General features: G+C 46.7%; 1 protein-coding gene and 1 pseudogene across 2 annotated transcripts in view; both read right to left on the bottom strand.

Annotated features, from left to right (window-relative positions):
* Positions 1-1,008: 1,008 nt before the first annotated feature.
* Positions 1,009-3,972, bottom strand: LOC144115261 (uncharacterized; annotated as a pseudogene).
* An 8,035-nt stretch (positions 3,973-12,007) lies between these two features.
* garz (Sec7 domain-containing protein garz) overlaps positions 12,008-22,941 on the bottom strand; it is an 82,952-nt gene continuing 72,018 nt past the window's right edge. For both annotated transcript variants that reach the window (XM_077649563.1, XM_077649564.1), the window contains exons 31-34: positions 22,669-22,782; positions 21,925-22,243; positions 13,691-14,001; positions 12,008-12,170 (exon numbers count right to left, since the gene is read on the bottom strand). In XM_077649563.1, coding sequence (XP_077505689.1) covers positions 12,144-12,170; positions 13,691-14,001; positions 21,925-22,243; positions 22,669-22,782 — 771 coding nt within the window. In that variant the 3' untranslated portion in view covers positions 12,008-12,143. The remainder of the gene's footprint in view (positions 12,171-13,690; positions 14,002-21,924; positions 22,244-22,668; positions 22,783-22,941) is intronic.

Here is a 22,941-nt window from a genome sequence, read left to right as displayed (position 1 = left end):
AGGCTCCCCCCCCCTCCCGCCCGGTACTAAATTGCACACACTCCCAGTGCACCGAAGCTCCCCTCCCCCTGCCCGGTGCTTGCACACACTCCCAGTGCACCGTGGCTCCCCTCCCTGTTGGACGCTGACGTTGCTGCGGCGGTGCGGCTCCAGAACGGCTAAGGATATCCACGGAAACTGCGGCGGCCCTCCCCCCTCCCCTCCCCCATCCCCTGGTGCCCAAGAGTGATGCCTAAAAGGCCAACATACGTCGGGACCAGTATCCCCCTCTCCCCTTAGCAACAACCACCACCTGCTCATGCAGCCAAACAAGGGCACCCGCCAAATTTCTAGGAACCCACGGCCGTTACGACCGGAAGGCCGATGGCCTCGTTGGGAATGTGTCGAAGGGGATCAGGTGTCTCGAAGGGCAACACTTCCCTGAAGTCAGTCTCGCCTGCTCTGCTGGCAGCCCGCCTGGTGCCAACCGCCGGCCTCCCCCGCCACCTCGAGCCGGTAAGTAGTCTGTCGTGTCCGCTGCTAGTAAGGCCGCCTGTCGGCGTGCACAAAAAAACGCACAAACGTGCCCGTCTGCGCGCGCCGGTGGGGGGGGGGGAGGTGGCACAACAGACATCAGGGAAGTCTTCGATTGCGTTGGGCACCGCGCGCGGGCTCCCCAGACAACACTGAAATATCCTGAGGACATACTGAGGATGTTTTTTTGAGGACATTCTTTATCCTCAGGACATCCTCAAATGGTCCTCAAAATGTACTAGAAAGGTCCTCATGTCCGGCCTCAGGACATCCTCAGAATAGCCTCAAAAGGACAATTTCTGATGTTTTGAGTACATTCTGAGGAGGTTATAACTGGTCAAGCTGCATAAAAAAACGCGAAAAATTTGTGCAAATAATTTATTCATTAAATTCCTCAGCTGCTTGCTGCCATTTGGTGTTATCCCGGTGTGCTTCACAGGCTCCTTTACTGCTCTTCTGAGCTGCGACTGTCTTCTGTGGTGCCTACGGAAATAGAGATGGAAAATCAGAGATGGAATATGCATTTATGAGGACACACATTTACAAAACCAAAACAAACATAGTAGAACACCGGAGCACAGGCAAATCATGTTATTATTTTGCATGTTGTGCATCCAAAAAGGAAATAATTCATGCAAATAATAAATTCTTGCACATAAGTAAAGTGTATATTTGGGAAGAAAAGGCACACAAACATCCAGCCATATCAAGGTGTGTTGTTGGGCAAGCTGGTGAGATATTCAGAGGGAAAACAGTGCAAAAGAAAACACACAGGACAAGAAAGACAAACTCGAGCGCTGACTAACAACTGAGTGTATTTAGTGCGAGAGCGAAATAAATACTTGGAAAAAATGACAAATGCGCAGGCGCAGGAAAAGAAAAAAAACAGCCATAGGTGAACTGGTCAGTCGATCATTTCGTTAAGCTATTCACTCCCTTCCTCTTTACATTTATGTTTTCATAAAAGGACTCCACACCAAAACAGGCAGCAAACAATACAAGACAAGCGCTTGTTCCTTCTCTCTTACTGCATGCTGTCTGTTTTGGCACTAGGTCCTTTTACGAAAATATGCACTAACTAGCCCCTCAGCAAGCATTACATTTCTGTTTCACACATTTCCTAAAGTAAATAGAGAATTTCTCGTCTTTTGTGTACAAATGCCCCACTGACATGAACCAGAAAACTGAGAAAACCCTCAGTAAAATTTAATAAAATCCTGCCGATAATTCTGTAGCACACATAAATAGTACTGGCCAAGTTGAAATGCAATGATGAGAGATACTGCTTGAAAGCATCCATTTGGAGTTGGAAAAAGATAACATGCCACCCGCCATAGAAAAAGCCTTCAGCTTCTGCCACTGTGGCATAAACTCATGGTTTATACAGTCAGTTATGCTGATATTTCTGAATGAAGGAGGGGAAAAATAATGGCATCGCGTTTAAAAAAGTTTCAAAGCTTTGCGTGAAACATTCTCTAGTGGCCAGACACGCAGACTAGACAGTTGTGATGCTCTATATATGCCAAGCATTGATGATCGGCATGGAGAGAAGTACAGGTCCTCGAGCTGAATGACCTTTCTTCCTACAACGCAAGGTGCTCCAGTTGGCAGATGTGCAAAGTTCTCGATGACAATTATAGATCCATCTTGCAGAATGCAGCAGCTGTCCTCTTGCCAGGGGCAAGGACTACGCTGCCTGGCAGCTTCACTTTTTTGAACTGAGGCCCTTGACATGGAGCAATAAGGGGCCCAGACTCATGTTGTCCAGTGAGCAGTGGGAAGTTTGGCATCTGCTGAGCCTCCTTCAGTACAGCTCCTTGCTGTGATAGTCTGTTAGAGAGCTGCTCAAGTGGTCGCTCTGGTTTTCGGAGCAGTCTTTTCAGAGCAAACATGTGGTTCTCAAATGGGAACGCACTCCATGAATCCAATGGCCCCAGGTGCTCAACATCGGATGCCAGATGGCATAGTCCATGCACATTGTGCGAAGCATGCTCCTTGCCATATATCTTCGTAAAGCCTTTAACAAAATGGTTCAGAAGCTGCCCTGCATACTGCACTTCACTTTTTGTGCCATTAGGCATTGAAAGAATGGTAATAGCAACATGCAAAGCTAGAAAATTCTCATACATCTGTGATGGAAGAAGCGATGACAGGAGCACGGGTCCCCCATACAGCAAAAATAAACTAAACTCTGTGGCCTTCCAGCGATCCAGATCTGTGAGGCTACGAGGCTTTCGGTTAAGTTCACAAGGAACAAACGGTGCGGCCTTGACATTTCTCACTGACAGTTCAATGCGGACTTTGCTGCCAAGCCTTATAGCTTTCGGGCCACGGAACCACAATACAAGCAATTTGTGCACCACGCCTAGGCAAACGAGGTGCATATAATCTAGCGGGACATCCCTCACAATGTCTATTGGCAGCTGCTCTACAATACTGCTTCCAGTATGATACTGCTCCTGTGACCTCTGCCTAAAACTGCAGTCAGTTCTCAGCTCACTGCTAATGTTTGGAAAACAGACTCTTCAATGTACGCACCCTTAACAGTGCACTTCGTGCAGCTGTAATAGCCCGTGTGGTTTTTGACTCACAAAACAAATGCCTTTGCAGGCGCATCACACACAATGGCTTTTAGCTTTACAGGTATTGTGAAAGCTTCAACAGCAATTCCTGTAGATAAAAGAACATTTAGCTCTTCAACAAAGCTGTATAGGAACTCATTTGCATCTCTCGGCTTGCTGTCACCGAAGAAAACACTCGTCACAAATGGTGCCGCATGCTTGAGGTTGCTTATGCGGCCGAGAATTGTCCAAAACTGGCCTCTAGAACTTTTCTATAATGGTAGGCCATCAATATGAAAAGTCAGATTCAGTTCCGGCGGCAGGTCTCGACACTGTCCCAGGATTTCCCGTATTCCTGCTTCTACACCGAAGTGGCGGTACTGGCCTTCCGAAATTTCGGAAAGTTCATTCGATTTTTTCGGTCTCTGTAGCAGCGCTCTCGCCGATGATGGGAGAGAAGAAAAACACTTGTGGCTGCGGAGCACTTTCAAAAGTGACAGCAGCATGCGACGACCCAGACTCCACTGCCCAAGTTTGAAGCTGGTGGCGGAAAGTCGCTACGTCCTCGTCAGCGCGTTCATGATCGGCTTCGTAATCGAACCTGCCGTCAACCTGAGGACAAAGGTCCTGATCGGAGCTTAAATCTACAAAAACCGATGAGGTCCCAGCTTCAGCATCTTGACTTGTGGGGTCTGGGGTCGGCACATCCTCAGTATCGGGCACAAAACGTTCGGTCACACACACATCACGCTGAAGCTGGCTGCACTGTTCTGACAATGGGTCAGCACCAGCTTCGGCACACGCGGGGAGCTGCAGGCTAACGTCAACCCGTCTTTTCCTAGTGCGGCGAAACTTTCGCGCACGACTTTCCGTTGACATCGTGCAAATCTAAAAGGCGTCACTCACTTTTCTGAGAGGCATCCATCGCGGAATAACACGCACGTGCGAGTAGCGTGCGTGCTTCGCCGTCACGGTGATCGATCACGACGTTGCGGATGCAGGCTTGGCTTGGCTTAAACGAGAAGCGGCAACACACGGTAATGATGATGTTGATCGTGCGATGCGATGTTAAGAGGCAATAAATATTGCGGAACGATTGACTTTGTGAAAAAGAACATATTTTACTGAAATAAAAAACACCGTAATTTGCCTACCCAGCAACACACAGACGGGCCCCCGGATTCAAGCCCGCTTTCCGTGATCGGGCTAAAATCGTGCTCCTTCGCCCAAAGGAAAAGCTAGCGGCATTGCGTACAACACGTAGCCTTGCAAGAAGGAAAACGATTTGCAGAAGCTTTAATTGTGCGCGATAGCGTCGTCACATGAAAAAACGGCAATCACAACTACGGTAGACCAGAACTCATCGATTTTCTCAGGACATGAACCAGCAGCGATGCGGGTGGCTGAATACGGCGTTGCACGAGCCTTACCGGAACCGCACCTCAAACTTTTTTCTCTATCGTTGGCACGCAGCAAGCGTTCTCTGGGCTGCAGTTAGAACCAGCGTGCATGCGCGGTAGTCACCTAAAGGCGGTGGTTTCTCTCGTTTCCGCGTGCAGCAATTTGCGGTCTAAGCGCGCTGTCGTTGAAAAAAACTGCATGCATACTGTCAATGGGATAAAACTTCAGAGCGCCGTCGCAGTAATGCATCACAAATAAAACTTAATGGAAGTAAATGCTTAGAAATAAAATTTCACACACACACACAAGCATTATTTTTCTGATAATTTTCATGCATGCGTGTTCACAAACATATGTCCTCAAAATGACATTTTGAGGACCACGAAGCCGCTGGTATGACCTGAGAACATCATTCTGCGAACGTTCTAAGGACAATCCAACCAGGGACATTATGAGGACATATTGAGGATGTTTTAAAGGCCCCGAGGACGTTTGGACCATTTGAGGACGTCCTCAGGATGTTTGGTGTTGTCTGGGTCTTTTCTTTAGCCGTCTGGCTGTCTTTGCACGTCTGTCTTCTGTACCGCCCGCCGCATTCCACACCACCGTCTTCGCCACGTCTGGGTCGATCAATTTGAAGAAAGGCGAAATGTCTTTGGCACTGATCGGCGTGGTGAGTTTTCAGCAATGCCTGAATCTCCCGTAATGTAGGCCACGCGCCATCATGGAGGGACTCAACAACGCCAACTGCGGAAAGAAGATCCACGATTACGCCAGGGCCTTCCTAAGCAACAGGACAGCCACGGTGGGAATCGGGGATCTCAGAGAAAAAATCAACACGCCAAACGAGGGCACGCTGCAAGTCTCGGTCATATCACCGGTACTCTTCAACGTAGCGATGATAGAACTAGCAAGAAGACTCGAAAAGATCGAGGACATCGGCTCCACAATCTATGCAGACATCACGATATGGGCCAACCAGGGAACGCTAGGACAAAGAGAGAGAAGTTTACAAGAATTAAGCGGCGACGTGTGTGGAAGAGGACTGGCGTGCTCTACTGAAAAGTCGGAGATCCTCAGAATCCAGAGAGGGAAGAAACACCCGAAGGTAGAAATCCTACTCGAAAGAAGCCACATTCCGGAGAGGGAACAGGTCAGAATCCTCGGAATGTGGATCCAAACAAATAGGAGATGCGGAATCGCAATCAACCGGGTCAAGCTGGCTGCAACGCAAGTTTCAAGAATGATAACCAGAGTATTGCGGAGAAGACGTGGCATAAAAGAAAGCGACACTTTGAAACTCGTAAGAAGTTTGATCATAAGTAGGGTGACCTACTCCCTCCCATACTTCCAAACAACCCAAGGGGAAAGAGACCAAATCAACGCAATCATTCGGAAGGCATATAAAACGGCCCTTCAGCTGCCGATGCGTACAGTAAACGAGAAGTTACTAGCACCCGGCATTCACAATACATTCGAAGAGCTGGAAGAGGCACAGCTAGAGACACAAAAGGAAAGGTTGCTGCAAACAAGAAGCGGCAGAAGAATCCTAGAAAAGTTGGGGTACAACTTAGAATACTAGAAAAGGAAGCAGACATTCCCGACAACATCAGAGCTACTGTCAAAGTCTGCTCACTCCCCAAAAACATGGACCCAAACCTCCATCCGGCTAGGAGAAAGGCGAGAGCAAAATACATAGAAGAGAAACTGGCGGTCAAAGAAAATACAGTACACGTGGACGCGTCCAGATACAGAGGAAGAGACGTGAGAATGGCAACGCTAGGACTCAACTGGGAGGGCGCAGAATTTTCTAGCGCATCCATTAAAAACGGTTTGGTTGATGAGGGCGAGGAACCCGCAGTTGCTCTAGCGATCGCCGAAGGCAACTAGATCGGAAAATCTTTAACCATCCTAACAGACTCGAAAGAGGTGTGCAGGAACTATATGAAAGGAAGGATAGGTAAATGTGCACGACAGGTCCTAGCATAAGTGGCTCCAAAAAAGGACCAGGCGAGGCATGTTATTTTCTGGGTACAAGAACATGCGGAAGTATGGCCGATGAGACCGCTCGAGCTTACACGAATCGAGCCTCTCATCCACTCAGGCCGGAGCGGGCCTCAGAAAATATAATGCCCACCTTCTCAGAAATCACTAATTACTACAGGGGGGTAAGGAAAAGATATCCGGAACCGCACTCTAACCTGGCTCGGGAAGAGGCGGTCATATAGAGGAGGCTCCAAACAGAAACCCTAGCTAATCTTTTCATATTAAATAAGATGTATCCAACGCAGTACAGGGACGCGTGCGCCAAATGCGGAGGCAAACCCACGGTGCATCACACAACGTGGGAGTGCAAGGACAATTATAGTTTGCATAATCAGAATGAACCGTGTCGGGAGCAGTGAAAGGAAGCGCTTTCCAGCCACAATCTAGCCTTCCAACGAAGGCTGGTACAACATATGCTGTGAAAGCTGCCAAATCCAATGGGTCCCTGGAATAGGGGCTCCACTCGCGGCGAAGACATCGCAAGATGAAGACGACCACTGCACTCTGAAGTGTATAGAAACTAGAGCAATAATGTTTATCCTATCCTATCCCGTATTCGGCCCTTCACAGCAGCGTTCACGCATGCAGGCGACGCCAGAGTGACTGTTCTTTGGTAATGAGGGATGGATGGTGTGGCGGGTATATGAGGCGCTCAGCGCGAGTTTTCGGTGACCTCAGCAAAAGAGCGCATACGCTCCTTCGAGAAATCCCCCACGAAGTCCGCCAGAGCCCGGTTTCTAGACCCTTGGGCTAAGGAGTCGGCGGCCTCGTTGCCGGGATTTTCCGGTGCGCAGGCACCCAGATGAGCTCAGCGCGTTGGGGGAGGTGGGGGTGGGTATGTGCAACAAGCATTGAGCAGGGGGATGAACCCTGCCCCTGGTAAAGTTTAGAATGGCGGTTTTTAAGCAAATAGTGTAACGGGCATCTGTGCATGCCAGAGCAATGGCTATAGCGGCCTCCTCGGATTCCTTAGACGTGGCACCTGAAGAAAGCTCAAAAGTTAGGGGTGTTATGTGGGGGCTGTGGACAACCGCAGTGACCCTGTGCTCATCGTAGGCGGCATCCACGCAAACAGCATCGGGCTCATCTTCTTACCATTTGTGTCGCGCGCGCCTTCTTGCGACTTTGGTCACGGTGGGGGTGCATGTTCCTCGGTAATTGTTTGGCATATATTTTGAAGTGTGAATGTAGGAGGGTTCGTGATGCCTAGCTGATTTAGCATGTGTCGTCTGGTAGTAGTAGCCGCTAGTCTATTAAACTGGGCTTGTATAAGTGGACCTCTCGAAGTTCATGTACTGTCGGGGACAAAAGTGCCCCGCTAAAAAGGGCGAGCATGCTAGTCCGATTCTTGAGGCGAGTTTAGCAATGGTATCTGCTGCCGTTTGTAGCGTGTCCTCGGTTTGACCGTCTGATCCGTATGTTGCCCAGAGTGTGAGGTCATCGGCGTATAAAGTGTGACCAAGACGAGGATTTTTTTGTAATTCTGTAGCTAAGGGGATATGTGTGATGTTGAACAGAAAGGGGGAAAGCACGAAGCCTTGCAGCATGACCACATTGGCAAGTGTGTAGCGTGAAGTGTGGAGATTTGCTGTGAAGCGTGGCTGTCCTGTGTTGGAAGAAGGCTCTTATGTAGTTGTATACGCTAGGACCTGTTTGAATGTTCGTGAGTGCCTGTAAGGTTGCTGTGTGTTGTACATTATCGAAGGCTTTTTTTATATCACCTTGGTATAAGTTGGCATAAGTGGGCCAAGCACTACTGGTGCTAGCTGTAGCATAGTATCCTGTGTAGATAGGCAGTGGTCTGAACCAACATAGTGTACGGATACTGTCCAGTGTCATCTACGTATGCTGTTAGCCGAGCTAGTATGACCTGTTAAAGAAGTTTCCCTAAGCTGGAGGTCAGCAATATCGGTCGCATATTTGCTGGGGCAATTGGCTTGTTGGGCTTAGCATTACTTTCCCGTGCGTCCATTCTGATGGGAGTGTGTCTTCTTCCCAGTGTCCGTTATAGAGGTCCATTAGTTCCTGGAATGATTTATCGTCGAGATCTCCGAGGGCCGCATTTGTAATCTGGTCTTCACCCGGCATAGTGTTCCTGAGCCTTTGAAGTGCTCCCGTACCTCTGATGTCGTTGCAGTATCTAATTTATCATTTGGGTCTCCTGCACGGGGGGGGGGTGTTGTAGTCCCTGGGTGGTGTGCATATCCTATACCTAGAAGGGTATCTGTGTCATGTCTGTGCTGATGTGTTAGTATAGCTATTATGCTGCATGTTTGTTTTGCTCTGATTGGGGCCTAGAAGGTGCCGGAGTAGGTGCCATGCACATGTTGTGGCGAGATTCCCGCTCAGCCCTTCAAGTATTTGTCCAATTTGGCTGATACAGTTGAGCTCCATGTTCATCAATTTGGGTGGCCAGTTCATTAATCTTCAGAAGTTTGTGATTGTGCTTCTGTGTGGCATATAGTTTAGTTAAAGGGGCTCTGAAACGCCTTCCGAAGAGAGCACATTAACTCACTTAATCACTGCACTGTGTTGCCATGAAAACCAGAGGCAAATAATACTCTTCCTACACACAGCAGATGACCCGCAATCACGCGTCAAAGTTGGCGAGCCCTTCCCGGCGACTTTTTCACGCTCACACCCTCCTCCGTCCCCCGCATCTGCGTAGAAAAGGTGAGAGGTGGTCATTGGTTAGATTCTTTCAGACATCAGGCAGCCACCGTGGCCGCAGCCAATAAGCCACTTATTTCCGGCGGGTCGGGAAGCTCCGCTCCCAAAGGGGCGTCGGCGAAGGAGCGCCTACCTTCCAGCGTGCAAAAAAAGACGAGAGGAGAAGGAAAGGCGCAAAGACGCTGAAATTCAAATTTTAACTACAGATAACTCAGCTTCTACAAAGCTCATTAAAAAAATCCTTGCTGGACACTATTCGTGAAGGGGCGTGCTTCAATATCCCAGGCATGCCGCAACTTTATTAGAGCCCCCCTTCACAGCCCCTTTAAGCTGCGGTGGGCTTCAAGGAAATGCCACTCTGGCATCTAATGTTGGCACCTCTTCATGTGTATCAAAACTATGCATATTAATCTCTTGGCACTGAAGGAGTTGTCTCACCCATGGCCTTAATTCTATGTGGTCTTCTGCAGGGGTATTTCGACGCTGCCGGCGGAAATTTTCCGAGTTCGCTAAACGATGCTTATATGATTTAGGCGTACAGTGTGGTCCTGCTAGAGTAAGGATAATGATATGATCGCTACCTTATGTGTGTGTGATTCGTTCCAACTGCAGATGCAGGATGCGTCTGCAGAGCGTGGCGTCCTGGGCTGGTGTCCATCCCAACCGTACCTTGTCTGGTGGGGCTATTGAAATTGTTATGCACGGGTAGCTGGGACTGCTGTATCTAATTGAACAGAACCTCTCCTCAGCTGTTTGTACGGCTGTATCCCCAATCAGCATGTGCACCCCCATCCCCCCCCCCCCAGTTCAGGTCCCCCGCTATTAATAAAGGTGTTTTATTGGTTTCCTGCGCTATTGTCTTAATTAGATTCCCGTAGCGAGATGCAGGGCTACTAGGGAGGTTGTATATATTGGAGACTTAATGATTCTTTGGTAACATCGTTCAGTACGATTTCTAGTGACGTGTGATACTTCGTGTGTGTGGTGCATTGTGTGCGAATGCTTGCCTGATGCAGGTTGTAACAGCGGGCTTATACGCGTTTGGTGCATGGCATGCTGTATATCCTAGTATGTTAAACGCTGTACACGTTTCTTGTAGGAGTATAAGGTCGGGGGGCGACGAGTTGCTTGTTACGAGCTGTACTAGAGGATCCCGCTTTCGCCTCATGCTCCGGCAATTCCAGTGTCAGATTATTAATGAGTGGCTGTTGACGTTATGAATGAGAGGATTAGCTGCGATCCTTCTGCAACGGAGGTGGGTACTGGTGGTAGGGCTAGGAGGGGGTTGAGATTTTCTTGTAATCAACGTACATTTTCTTTGCACCACTGAAAAGAGAATTCTATTTGCTACACTATAATGTGCAGCACTAAAAAATGATCTTGAAACAAATGGGCTGAAAAAAAATTTATGCACACCACCCTGAAATTGCCAGTTTTCTCATGAGAAGAAAAAAGATAAACCCCAGAACTTACAATTTTTATCTGACCAGTAGTATACATGTTCTTTTACATCGTTCTTTTAAGAATTTTCAAGCTTCCCTGTGGCACCGCAAGCACCCACTTTTTTTTTGGAGTTATTGAAGAAAATCTACATACTACACCAAATATACGAAGTCAATGCGTGTCTCCGCACACTATATCCTAGCTACATTAAACATAACTTCCAAGACCACTGCATTTAATCCGCCTTTTTCGCAACATGCGGTGGCCTTTGGTGAGTGGCGAAAATTCGTCTGCTACTGATTGAAAACAAACACACATGGGGGACTTGGGAGCTGTTCTACGAGGAGCCAGCTGCGACTGTGAGGCGGCAAGTGTGTGCTTGAGAGCTGCTGCCATCTGTTGCATGCGCCCGCCACTAACATATACTGCACATGTGCAGTAGGAGCAGCCGGTTTCATTTTCAACTAGTCGAGCTTAAGGAGAAGAGGCATGCATGCACAGAGGGGCCTTGTGAAAAAAGCAGATTATATAGATACATGGGGTGCCCAAAGCTTCTTCAAAGCATGATTTACCCCAAGTAAGAATACAGTTGCAGTAATAACAAACACATTTTTGTTAATACTTATGTGGTGATATTCTTATGTAAAAATCAATGCTGGCAGTTTGTTTACAAACTGAACTAAAGGAGTCACAGCATAGTCCAAGATGCAGACAGGGTTGCCTCTTGATTCACCACCCCTTTCATTGGGTCAACCAGTCTCTTCAGCCAGCATCACAAAATGTTTCATAACATCATGATGACTTCTTTTCACAGAAATTACTTGAAAACTAAGATGTTCAGAGCTTCACAGAAGAATAGATCATGTGAGGAGGCAGAAATAACAGCAAAATTAATTGCATATCACTGCAAGAGCTGTCAAGCACATACAAGATGTAAAAAGTGCTGGTTGCAGTGCACTGTACCAACCTTGTCCTCAAATTATGTGTCCCATGCTTATATAATTAAAAAAGTGCATCTTGCACTATACGAGCTGGGCTTCTCTAAAGCTTCAGAAAAGAAGATTCGAATCATGTCTACGGGAAGCAACACTTTTCATGTTAGGTTCCCTATGGGTCTCAAATATTAAGTACAAAAACAAAATTGAGGTAAACAGACTGCGCTATATGACATCATATCATTATGATATAGAAGCTTTCTAATAGCACCAAAACAGGCTTCTGGCTAGAAACCCCCAATAAAGCCATGTTCTGAGGTGCAAGAAATGTACCTTGTATAAACAGCATTCAAATTAAATGCAAAACAAAATCAGAAGCCTTTTCACTTATATTTGCAATTCTTCCCCACCCCCAGAAAAAGTGCATTAACATACAAATTCAAAAGGGGCCACTTTCAGCCTAGCAGCTTTTATTAGTATCTCTATATACAGTTTTTTTTTATTCTTGCAAATTTCATTTGGAAGCTGAGCAATGACGCATCTGTAAAAACTGCACCAAGACGGAGTGTGATCCTCATCGATCAGCTGACTTCACAGGGTTCTAGGACAAAAAAAAAAAGAAGGATTATAGAGAAAGACATCAATACTTTCTGTAGCAGAACTTCCATCAATAAGGCAGTAAATCAACACATGACTAAAAGAACCTGAACACTAAACATTAATGCTCGCATAATTTCCAGCACACACAAGGAAGGAAACTGCATGTAAAAGCGGCAGTTTTCGCAAAAAGAGTTTCAGTACCACTGGTATGATTCCACTTTTCTAATAATTTATCTTCTGTGGTCCCCAAAGGAAAGCACAACCTTAGAAGTGTGCTGCTATCCTCTGTTCAACAGTTCATCTCAGCAAAGCAAGCATCAGCCGACACTATGTATTTGTGGTTTCACAACTTAATGCACATAAAAATATAACTTCAGAGAGAATGTAAAGATACAAAGCTACCAGCTCCATTCATGACCGAGAAATAAAACAAATGAACACAGCTGACACAATGTCTTCATGTAAATAATTCAAAATGGACACTCACTTACTTCAAAAAATTATGAGGTTAACATTCCTGTGAATAAACAACAATCCAGAAGTCCCCCACTGCCTAACTTAAAACACCGCTTCTCATGTTGTTAGGCATCATATAATCTTACCTTTGAATGCCTGCCCTACGAGGACATTCTAAAACATCTTGCTGCTGTCTGTGTCTGATGGACTGTTTACAACAGATTCACAAAGCATAACAGCCAACAAACTTGCAACCAAGAAAGTAAAAAAGAAAGTGCTGGAACCAGTTACGAATAGTGGACTACAAAGTCAACAATGTATAATCACTCTGAAACTGATGTCTACAGTTAACAATGGCTGTCTCCTGCCAACATCTTTTATTTTACCATGTGTTGACTTATTTTTGTAAAATTTAGATCCTGTGAAGCGCCCTCTGTAACAGGGAAAAAATGCGTTCCGTGATTCGAGTCCTACAATTCTTTCAAGCTGAATGAATGCAAATTCCAAAAACGTAGAACCTCAGACTAAAGCTACAGACCACTATACTTTTCATAAACTACTTAGAAGTTTCTAAAATTCGAACACATACTGCCTTAATGGTCATGATACTTAATATAATAGCTGTTTTATAACCACAGCAGGCAAAAAACAAACCTGTTTTGCATATTTACTCAATGATTTTACAAAAGAACTTGTATGCTACCTCCACACATTTTATTTACCTCTTTCCTCCTCACAGAAAATATCTTATCAATGTTTCATAGTCAATTATTATAAGCACATCTTTCTCCTGTGCTTTTTTTCCTTCCACTCCATACTTCCAAGACTTAAAACTCGAAATTAATTGTAAGAGCTGACCAAGTCAGAAAGGATGACTTCATTTTTGACTAGGTCAGTGACAGCAATTCTTGGTTTCCATTATGGTACTGGATGAGCGAAATTATGTTGAACTCTTGACTAAGACCTAATACTATACATCAAAGACTACATAAAGTACACTAATGACTAAACACTCGTTCAGATGAAAAATTCCACCAGAAGCGCTTCAAAGAAAGATGTGCCTACCTGGCTTGGTGCAAACACCGAATGATGCTGCTCACAAAAGACAATTGGGTCAATAACCAGTGGTACAGGTGTAGCCGTTGGTGGTACAGCAGTGGGAAGCACTGGTGGTGGTGACAGTGATGGTGGGTGTAGAATCACCGAGTGAGGGGGGGACACTGGATCCACAGGGGCTGCCACAGGCCCCGCTGGGATTTCCGAAAATGCCATGGTTCCAGCCAAACCTGTCTGGCTTGCCCCCAAAGTGATACTGCTGCATTCACTTCCAACACTGGCACTAGAGGGCCGCCGTTCCATAAAGCTTGGATCTTCCACTGAAAAGCATAGCATGAAAGCAGGACCAGTGAGATAAATGTGGTGCTACACTCCGCAGTTAAAAGGGGACATCCACCGCGTTCAACGGAGCGCCCCTTTGATGACCTGCGAGAATCAGCGACACCAGGCGCACGCACCATGAGTGTGGAAGGTGAAGTCAGCTTTGCTTCGTCTGCTACGGTGCTCCCCTGGCGCTTGCTTGCGGAGGTAGAAAATCTCGAATGCAAAGTGTATACTAAAAATAAAAAGAACTCCTCACAGCTACATAACAAATGAGTATTTCTGGGATATATACCGTATTTAGCCGCCGCCGCGTAATGAACCCACTCGCATAGCCTAGCGAGTTCCTGTTTTCGCTGCCGTCCGCTGCGCAGACATTGGCAGCGCACCAAGATGCTGCCCGCTGCCGACATCACCACTTGTTTGTTTATATTTTGAATACAGCTCCTGCCAGAGGGGTGCGGGGAAGCGAGGGGTGGGGGTGGGGGGGGGGGGGGCGAGCGCGCGCAGCGCGGACCTCGGCAGCGCCAAGCTGCTGCCCACCGCCGATAACATCAGTTGTTTTTTTATATTTTGAGGGCAGCTCCTGCAACGGGGGGAGGAGGGGGTGGCAGCGCGCTCGGCGAACTTGGCAGAGCGCCAAGACGTTGTGCGCTCTAAGCTGAAGCTTAAACATTCGCATTAGACACTTGTCACTGTCCTGTTTTTAACCTCGCAGTAAAAAAATTGGGCTGAGGCTTAGCTAAAGTGTTAAGTCTGGATATCTCGAAGCGAAAAGATTCGTGGCGATGCTCGTGGTTTAGCTTAAGGTTTCATACATGCTGCTTTTGAGCCAACTCCCACGCTGCCACTTCTGGGTCTTCTTCTCCTTCCATGGCGAAAGGTCAGACGACGCAGGCAGCGCGCGGCGGCGACGACCGCTGCAGCAGCAGCGGCCACCTGCGCTCCGCGTGACGTCACTCGGTTTCACGGTCAGACGACGGAGTGAGCGCACGGTGGCTACGACAGCTGCGGCAGCAGGGGCCACCTGCGCTCCGCGTGACGTCACTCGGTTTCGCGCATGCGCAGCTGTGGCAAATCTGTAGTGTGGCTCACGCGAAGCCTGGTTTTGACGAGCCTAGTGAAGCTTTTCGCTTCAAAAACGCGCGTCTGACCTTCAGGGCCGGTGTTCAGCACGTTCGCGTTATCTCGCCGCTATTGGCCGGCACCCCCGGCTGGCACAAAATTGCCCAATCGCGTCAAAGTGAACGATGCTAAACACTAGCGGCACGAACGCGTCTGACCGCGTGCCTTTGTTGATGACTGGAGGGACGGAAGGAGATATATGAAATCTCGACCCTTCCAAAAAAAAATCTGCTGGAAACTTGTTTCCCTCACGTAATGAACCCTCCCCCCAAACTGATGTCAACTTTTCTGGAAAAAAAAAGTGGGTTCATTACGCTAGTAAATACGGTATTTCTTTAATTTTTGATTTTCCTGAAGCAATTTTTCTGCAATACAAAAGTGGTGCAGGAGAGACATTTCTAGTTCTAGTCAACTTTCTGCTCTCCAGTTGCTGCAGCAGGCCGATTAACTGAGCGAAAGCATAAGGAGCCTGTTGAGGCATTTTCCTGGCTTTGAGCGTTGTTGTTTCTCTGTCACACGCGGTCTGTACTTAAGTGTGCTGTGTGTTCGTAGTGGAAATCAAGGTATGTGTGGTTATCTTAAGTTGCATGATTATGCATGCCAGGTGGCACAGCCATTAATGATCATGTCATGGCATGAGCCATCATGACTATCAATTTATTGCTGTCGACTGATGTGCATGGAAACTGTTGTATTTGTGTAGCAATTAGTGTGTGTATGTGTAACGAAATACTGAGCACGACACGTGATGCTTGGTCGTGACAAGCATGTCATAACTTGTCATGCTGAGCGAACATGAAGTCACATACCATGTGATGTCACTAAACCGGAAGTGACAGCTGGAAGTGACGTGACTAAATAGGAAGTGTGACTGGTAGACGTAACCAGACTGGAAGTCTTCCAGCAATGCCTCAAAGGGTTCGTTGTGCTAGCGCATCAAAATTAGCGGACGCGAGATAATGCGCAGACTTGGTTTCGATAGCACAAGGAACCCGTTCGGCTATTGTCGCAATACTTCCGGTTGCCATTTCTGGTTTGACGGCATAATTTCCGCGCATCCCTCATGGTTTGTTGACGTTACTTCCGGGTTGGTAATGTCATTTCCAGGTCAGGGCCATCACTAGCTGTTGCTACTTCTGGTTAGAAGGCGTAACTTCAGCGCGTGTCTTCCCGTTTTGTGAGGCCACTTACGGACATCACTTCCGGTTTGGTAATGTCATTTCCAGCTTGGTGGCGTCACGTAGTGGGGACTCAGCCCCGCAGCCTCCCCTTGTGGTTTGCTTTCCTGCGGTGCACCCTCCCATGGCTCCGCCTCAGGAGAGGTACGCCATGTGACTTTCCCTGTTTAGTTACCTTAACTAACAAGGGAGAGCGACACGGAAGCCATGACTGCTGCTCGCACGGACGTTTCGCATGCGGCTCCGCTCTTCCCCAGCGGGGCGAGGAAGTGGCAGGGAGACTTGCTCCCGTATCTAGTCCCGTCCGGCTTCGAAGTATCCCTTGCCCTAGCACGGGCGAACATTCGCTTCTAAGTTTGCTGGCGAGTCGGACGATCTCAATTCCTTAGCGTATTTTGTTGCTAGCTGGCATTATTGTTGCGGTAGCAATAAATGCCTGTTTGTGTCAGCTAGTGTGTCGTTCCTTTGTTCCCTCAGAGCAAGGCCCACCGTGGTTGACGTGCGCTTGGTAGCGTACGCGATCACGGGGTGGGGTCTGGCGATTTTGAACTGTGTCAACCGCAACTAAGCAAGGAGAACGTATTTATCTTTCCGATTAAAACCCCAAAACGTGTACTATGTGATGTCACGCTAGCTCAGTCATGAGTACTGATGCCAAATGCTTGTCATGACTACACATCATGTGTAATGCTTAACACACATCACCATGCACACACATTCATCTCTATACATGACACGGCTTCCACACACACCAATCACGAGCAATTAACGTGACGTCACAACGATGATCATGTCACGGCATGACCAATGACCATGATTCCCATGGCGTGCGTATGTGACCACACATGCTTTGATTTCTATACAAACACACACCACACCAAGCAGCGACAGAGTGTGACAGCGACAAAATAGCGCTCAAAGCAGGGAAAACTCTTCAACAGGCTTCTTATGCTTTCAGTTAATAATCACCCCGCTGCAGCAACAGGAGGTGTTCACAGGTTTAGAGCAAGAAGTGGATAAGAACTAGAGATATCTCCCCTGCACCCCTTTTGTATCATGAAAAAATTGCTTCAGCAGAATTGAAAAAGAAATATATATAGCAGAAATACTGATTTGTAATGTAGCTGCGAGAAAAATCTACTTTTTATTTTAAGCACTGCCTTCGCATTCGAGATTTTGTACCTCCACAAGCCAAGTGCTGGGACAGTGCCACGGCAGTTGATGCGAGGCTGACTCCTTCCGCACTAAATGCGCATCCACCTGGTGTCACCGATCCTCGCCAGTTATCAAAGGAGGCACTTCACGGAGCGTGGCAGTCACGCTGTGGGATGTTCCCTCTAACAGTGGACCGTACTGTAAATGCACAAATTTCCAATGGTTCTGGTATATGCTGCAGTACAGGAGTTCTATGCACCTACCCCAGTTTAATCAGTAGCCCCAATGTGCGTGACAGCCACTGAAAAAGACAATGTTGCACCTAACAATGCACCCTGACCATCAACAGATCATGCTACAACCAATGCAGGGATAGGTGCCCAAAAAGCAACGATTTTGCTTGCTACTCAGAACTGGCACATGAGCACGGATTTATAAGATGGATGCAAGGAATAAAAATCAGTTAAATGTGACAGTGAAATAAGGCATAATACAGAACTTGAAACATGCACTTGCTGAACACTGATATATTGCTGATTCACTAATGATTTCTACAAATGGATGCATAAGCTCCACGCCCACATGGCATACATGTCAAACCATGAGTACTGCTGCCCTGAAGCTCCTATGAGGGACTTGTAAGGCTCTTTTATACTAGTGCCACAAATGTGCCACTACCTTGCAACGAGTTTTGTGTACCTGTTGCTCATAACCAGGGTAGTCTTCCCCCAGCTTTGTACTCATTTTGCAAACATGCAGGAACTATTTGCAATTTATCCAGAAATACACCCAACCTCTCTTGCAACAGAATTGGACATAATGCACATTCTCTAAAACAGTTATTCATGCATGAATATTCAGGAACCAAGGAAGAAGCCTTCAGCCTTCATAGCTAGCACATTAGACTAGCACAAGCACATAGTATTGGTAAAATGTCAAAAACACAAACAGAAAAAAAAATCTGCTGAGCAGAGGTGCAAAAGAACTGTACGGCAGCTCTTGAATCGAATCAATAAAAAAAATAAGCCAAACATTGAACCAAATATTAATGCAAAAACATCACCTAACGTAAACTGTAATGTTTGCGAATTCTGCGATCCATACATACAAGATACGACTGCTCTCATTAGGTAGTGACAATATTGCAACCTGCAGAAAACGGCCAGAATCCTGGTCTTCATGCTGGTGAAGGAAACCATCCAACTGCCTCACATTCAGAATGGAGGCTGTATAGCAACAGGCAAACGCGTGTTCCATGCTTTCAGCAACAGCGCACACTTTGCACAATGCGAGCTGACCCAAGTGCTGCTGCCAGCACCAATGTAGCCTCTGTAACAGGATTTTAGAAGCAGCGCCATCCTATGCAGCAGTGCACTCTAAAGGCTCTCAATTTAGTTTTTTTTGGTGGCTTTAGTTTGTTCACCACTCACACATTCCAAATACTTTTTCAGAGGACGGACGTGGGCCTCCACCTGACAATTTCCAGAACGGCCAAATGCAGTTTTTGGAAGGAGCACATTCAGAGATAGCACAGCATGGAGTGTTTCAACAATTACAGCTGGTTGAAAGCCAACAAAGCAATGACAGATATACATCTGCTCACAGCACCAAGAAGAGGTGGCCATGAATAAAGCAAAAATGCAAGGTAAAATGGCAATCGCAAGAGGCCAAAACAAAAAACCAGCACATGCATAAGGCTGAAGTGGATAGGCAAGCACAAATAATAAGGCTGCTGTTGCTATGTTGATTCTTTTCAGATTCAAAAGGGCAAATAAAAACGTTGATCTATCAAGTTTCATTGGTTATGTTTTTGTTCACTGATTCATAAGCTATGGTGCTTTCTTTCGGGTTTTGCTACTGTACTCCAAGTTGTCAATCTCGGTGAACTGCGACAGTAGGAGCAATGGCCCTCAATCTAGGCTGCTGATGTTTAGGTATGAACTGAATATGCTTTTGCACGCGAAAATAAAAAAAGAAAGTGAAAGTGACAACAGTTGTTATTGCCCACATAGGAATGCCAAGTAAATATTTAGTACAGTAAAAACTTGTTAACTCGATCTTCAAGGGACCGGAAAGAATGTTCGAATTAGTCGAAAGTTCAAATTATCGAATGACCCCAAAAAACCTTTTAAGAACTGATTGCACCAAGGTCAATTTTTTTTGGTAAAAGACTGAACAATGGTTACTTGCTTTTGAGATGAGAAAATGATCTTTTACGTTCCTATCAATGCTTTATTGCGTGCATATTGTCAGGAGGGTTGAAGCAGAACTGCTCCAAAACCATAAGAACCTCCTCCCTAGCACCATTCACGGCGCAACACTACGGAGCTTCACCTCTACCATGTAACATCACCCCTGAAGTGGAACCGCTGTGTGTGAGGAGGCTTCACATTACAAATGGTGAATGTCACGTGAGAATGCACAGTTTCGGCACACTGGAAGGGTGGAACCACGCGTATGGAAGCGAGAGAAATTCTCAGTGGCGGGAAAAAAAGGAAGAAAACACCAGTGGACCAACAATCAGCGTACGAAATGGCAAGCAGCTGGTGTCAATTGGGTGGTTAATGTTGGCTGATTGAACCGCCATCACTGTGGGCTGGCCCTAAGCTCAGTAAAGCGAAACCGAAACTGAGCAGTCTGACTGTTCTCGGAGATGGGGTCATCCGTTTGTTGTAGCGCCTGCTGTTGCACAAACGTCAGAAGTACGCGAGTGACTCTGCAGCATGGAATTCACGTTTTGAGTACGGCTATTTCAGTGACCTCTTGCCATGTTGCTCATGTCTGGACGAGGTCTCCTTCGGGAGCATGTTCGAATCAACCAATGCGAGACCCATAGCATCCGAATTAGCGGGTGTGGTGCCATAGACTTACATGGATGCTGGCCAGGACCACACCGGCAGTTCAAATGATCCAGACTTCCAAATTAATACAAGTCGAATTAATGAGCTTTTACTGTAACTGTTTTAAACCAGACCAAACATTACACACGAAAAACTGTTTGGAGTACCTGGCCAAAATCTGAGCAATCATGTTTGGTGAATCTCTTGGCCAAGAGCAGAAAAAGTTGTCTCCATGAGCAATACAGTCAATTTCGAGACCTTTAACAGCTTACCACTGCCCCTCCAAAATCCCCACTGACGCAGCCAGCCAAGTGTTACTTTTTGTTCAGCCTACAATATATCTCAGAATATGGCTTCAGCAAGTACGCCTGAAGTCTGGACAGTGTGCAGCGTTTCCTGATCACAAAACCGCATCTCAACACCAAGCAGCAATGTTGGTACGCCTTCCTCTGAGGATCCTACATACAACTGTGCAGCAAAAACAGAGAAGTACGCACAAAAAAGACCATTTTCTGCCATAACCAAAAGGCCCTGCGACTGCTAGGTTTTCCACTAAGCATGAAAGCTGTGGTAGTGCAAAGAATCGAAGTCCTGGGAATATCAGTAAGGAATGATTGAATGGTGCATGACAGCCCAGTTATCACTACAGCCGAAACCCGCTACAACGAACGTCGTTTCAACGAAATGTTTCCAATTCCCCGTCAGCTCGCCACAGAAAGTAATGGAACAAATTTCTCACCACAAAACCATTTTTGGCGAGCTCTTCCGCTTCAATGAAATGTTTGCTATGCAAAGCTGGGTTTAAAACTATCTTACAATAAGACAAGCATATCGCCGCCCATCTGCGTACTTCCGTTGGTCCACGCGGCTTTGTTTCACTAAACTTTCGCTGGAACCAATTGATCCACTCATTCAAACGCACATGGAGACCACCATTGCTTGGTAGTGATGACAGTCGGGCTGGCTGCCTTGAGACAAGGCATGGGTCCAAGCTCCCGTTTTCTTCCAAGCCAGAGCCGCAACCAATCTGTTGCCAAAGGACGCAGCAGCCTGGCAACAGCAGCAGCGCGTTTGCCCTAGTTTTTTTCACCCGTGCTTGTGCGCTGCAATCAACATGAGCATGACGACTTTGTCTAATGCGCCGAAGTTCCTTTCTTCCGAAGAGCTGAGTGATGAAGGCATAATTGAGGGCGTTCGCCACAGCGACGCAGCATCGAATGATGACAGCGATGCAGAGGATTTAGCACCACCATCTGCACTAAAAGTGATGGAAGGAAGCATTTGATGTGCTCCACAGATTTATTGGTGCTCATGATGACGACGTCGTGATGCAACTGCTCACCGAGTGCGAAAGTCGTGCCATGGCACTCATGGCAAAAAAAAAAAAAAGTTGAAGAAGCTGACAGACTTCTCTGGAAATAAATGATGTTTTGGGACTATGTTGTCTAAGCTGACAGTGTTTTTGGGCTGTTTTCGCCTCAACGAAATTTTTCGCGCGCCCCGTCAGTTTCGTTGTAGCGAGGTTCCACTGTAGTGGACTTAACTGCACGTCTTCCCATTTTACAAGTGAGCAAATAGCTCTTAGCATCTTTAGTTCTCTGACCAAAAAAAAGGGCCTACATACCCATCACAGAGACCAGCTCATAAGAGTCTTCCTCTTGAGCTGTTCGTACAGCCTGATCACTGGAGCAGCCACTTTCTGGTGCTGCTTCTTCACATGGAATGGTCGAGGGCAAGGCTGGAGGAGTGGGAGGGCGAGGTGGTGGCTTGAATACCTCATCCTTCAGGCGCGGCAGAAAACTGTCAATGCGGTCCCATGTGACTGTCCAGAGCTGAGTGTAGCCCGACGATGAGTTCTCAAGCTCCTCCCCAGCAGCTTGAAAAACTCCTGCTGTGTCCATAACCAGCAGCATGTTCTTTAGGGACTCTGGTATAGCTTCACTCTACCAGAGCAAAGAAGACAAAGCAAAGGCCACCTTAAGAGAGGTGCAAACACACTTCACAACCACAAAAAAAAAATCATGCATCTGCAACAGCAACCACATGAATAAACTTGATGCGAGCATTTCATTTTAGCAGTTGAACCTTGATGCTCAGTGGTGACTTATCAGCATTGCTTCCTTTGTCTTAAGTTCATATTATACAAAAGGTAATTGCATCATTCTATTCTAAATCGCACTAAAAAGCTATGTACACTGAAATCTGAGCAATATGTGTAGGGCTGCCATGAAAAGGCATTCTTCCAGCAGCAATGTAAGTTAGAATCATGCTAAAGAACAGTAGCAATCCCTAAGACAGATAGCGTCAAAAGATAACAGAGTGATGGGTTCAAGTTACAAGCAAGCAGCCACTAATACTGAATACTTACGAGAAGGTCACTGTCCTCAGCATGCATGTACTTGTCCATAAAATCCAAGATTGTCAACCACAAGGCAGTAAAGGTAGGCAAGGACAGCAATGGATTCAAATGTTGCAAAAACACCTAGATGCAAGAACAAGAAAAACACAGTAAACAATTTCAGTGACAATAATTACACTACCTTCATGTGAGAGAGAAAGAAAGGTCGTCATTGAAGAGCTTCGGCTAGTATGTTCAGAACTGCCTACGTGCTGGGGAGGAGGTTAGAAGAGAAACAGGCAA

This window comes from Amblyomma americanum, chromosome 1, assembly GCF_052857255.1.
Source record: "Amblyomma americanum isolate KBUSLIRL-KWMA chromosome 1, ASM5285725v1, whole genome shotgun sequence".
In the NCBI taxonomy this organism is placed as follows: Eukaryota; Metazoa; Arthropoda; class Arachnida; order Ixodida; family Ixodidae; genus Amblyomma; species Amblyomma americanum.
This window is presented reverse-complemented; position numbering and strand designations above follow the sequence as displayed.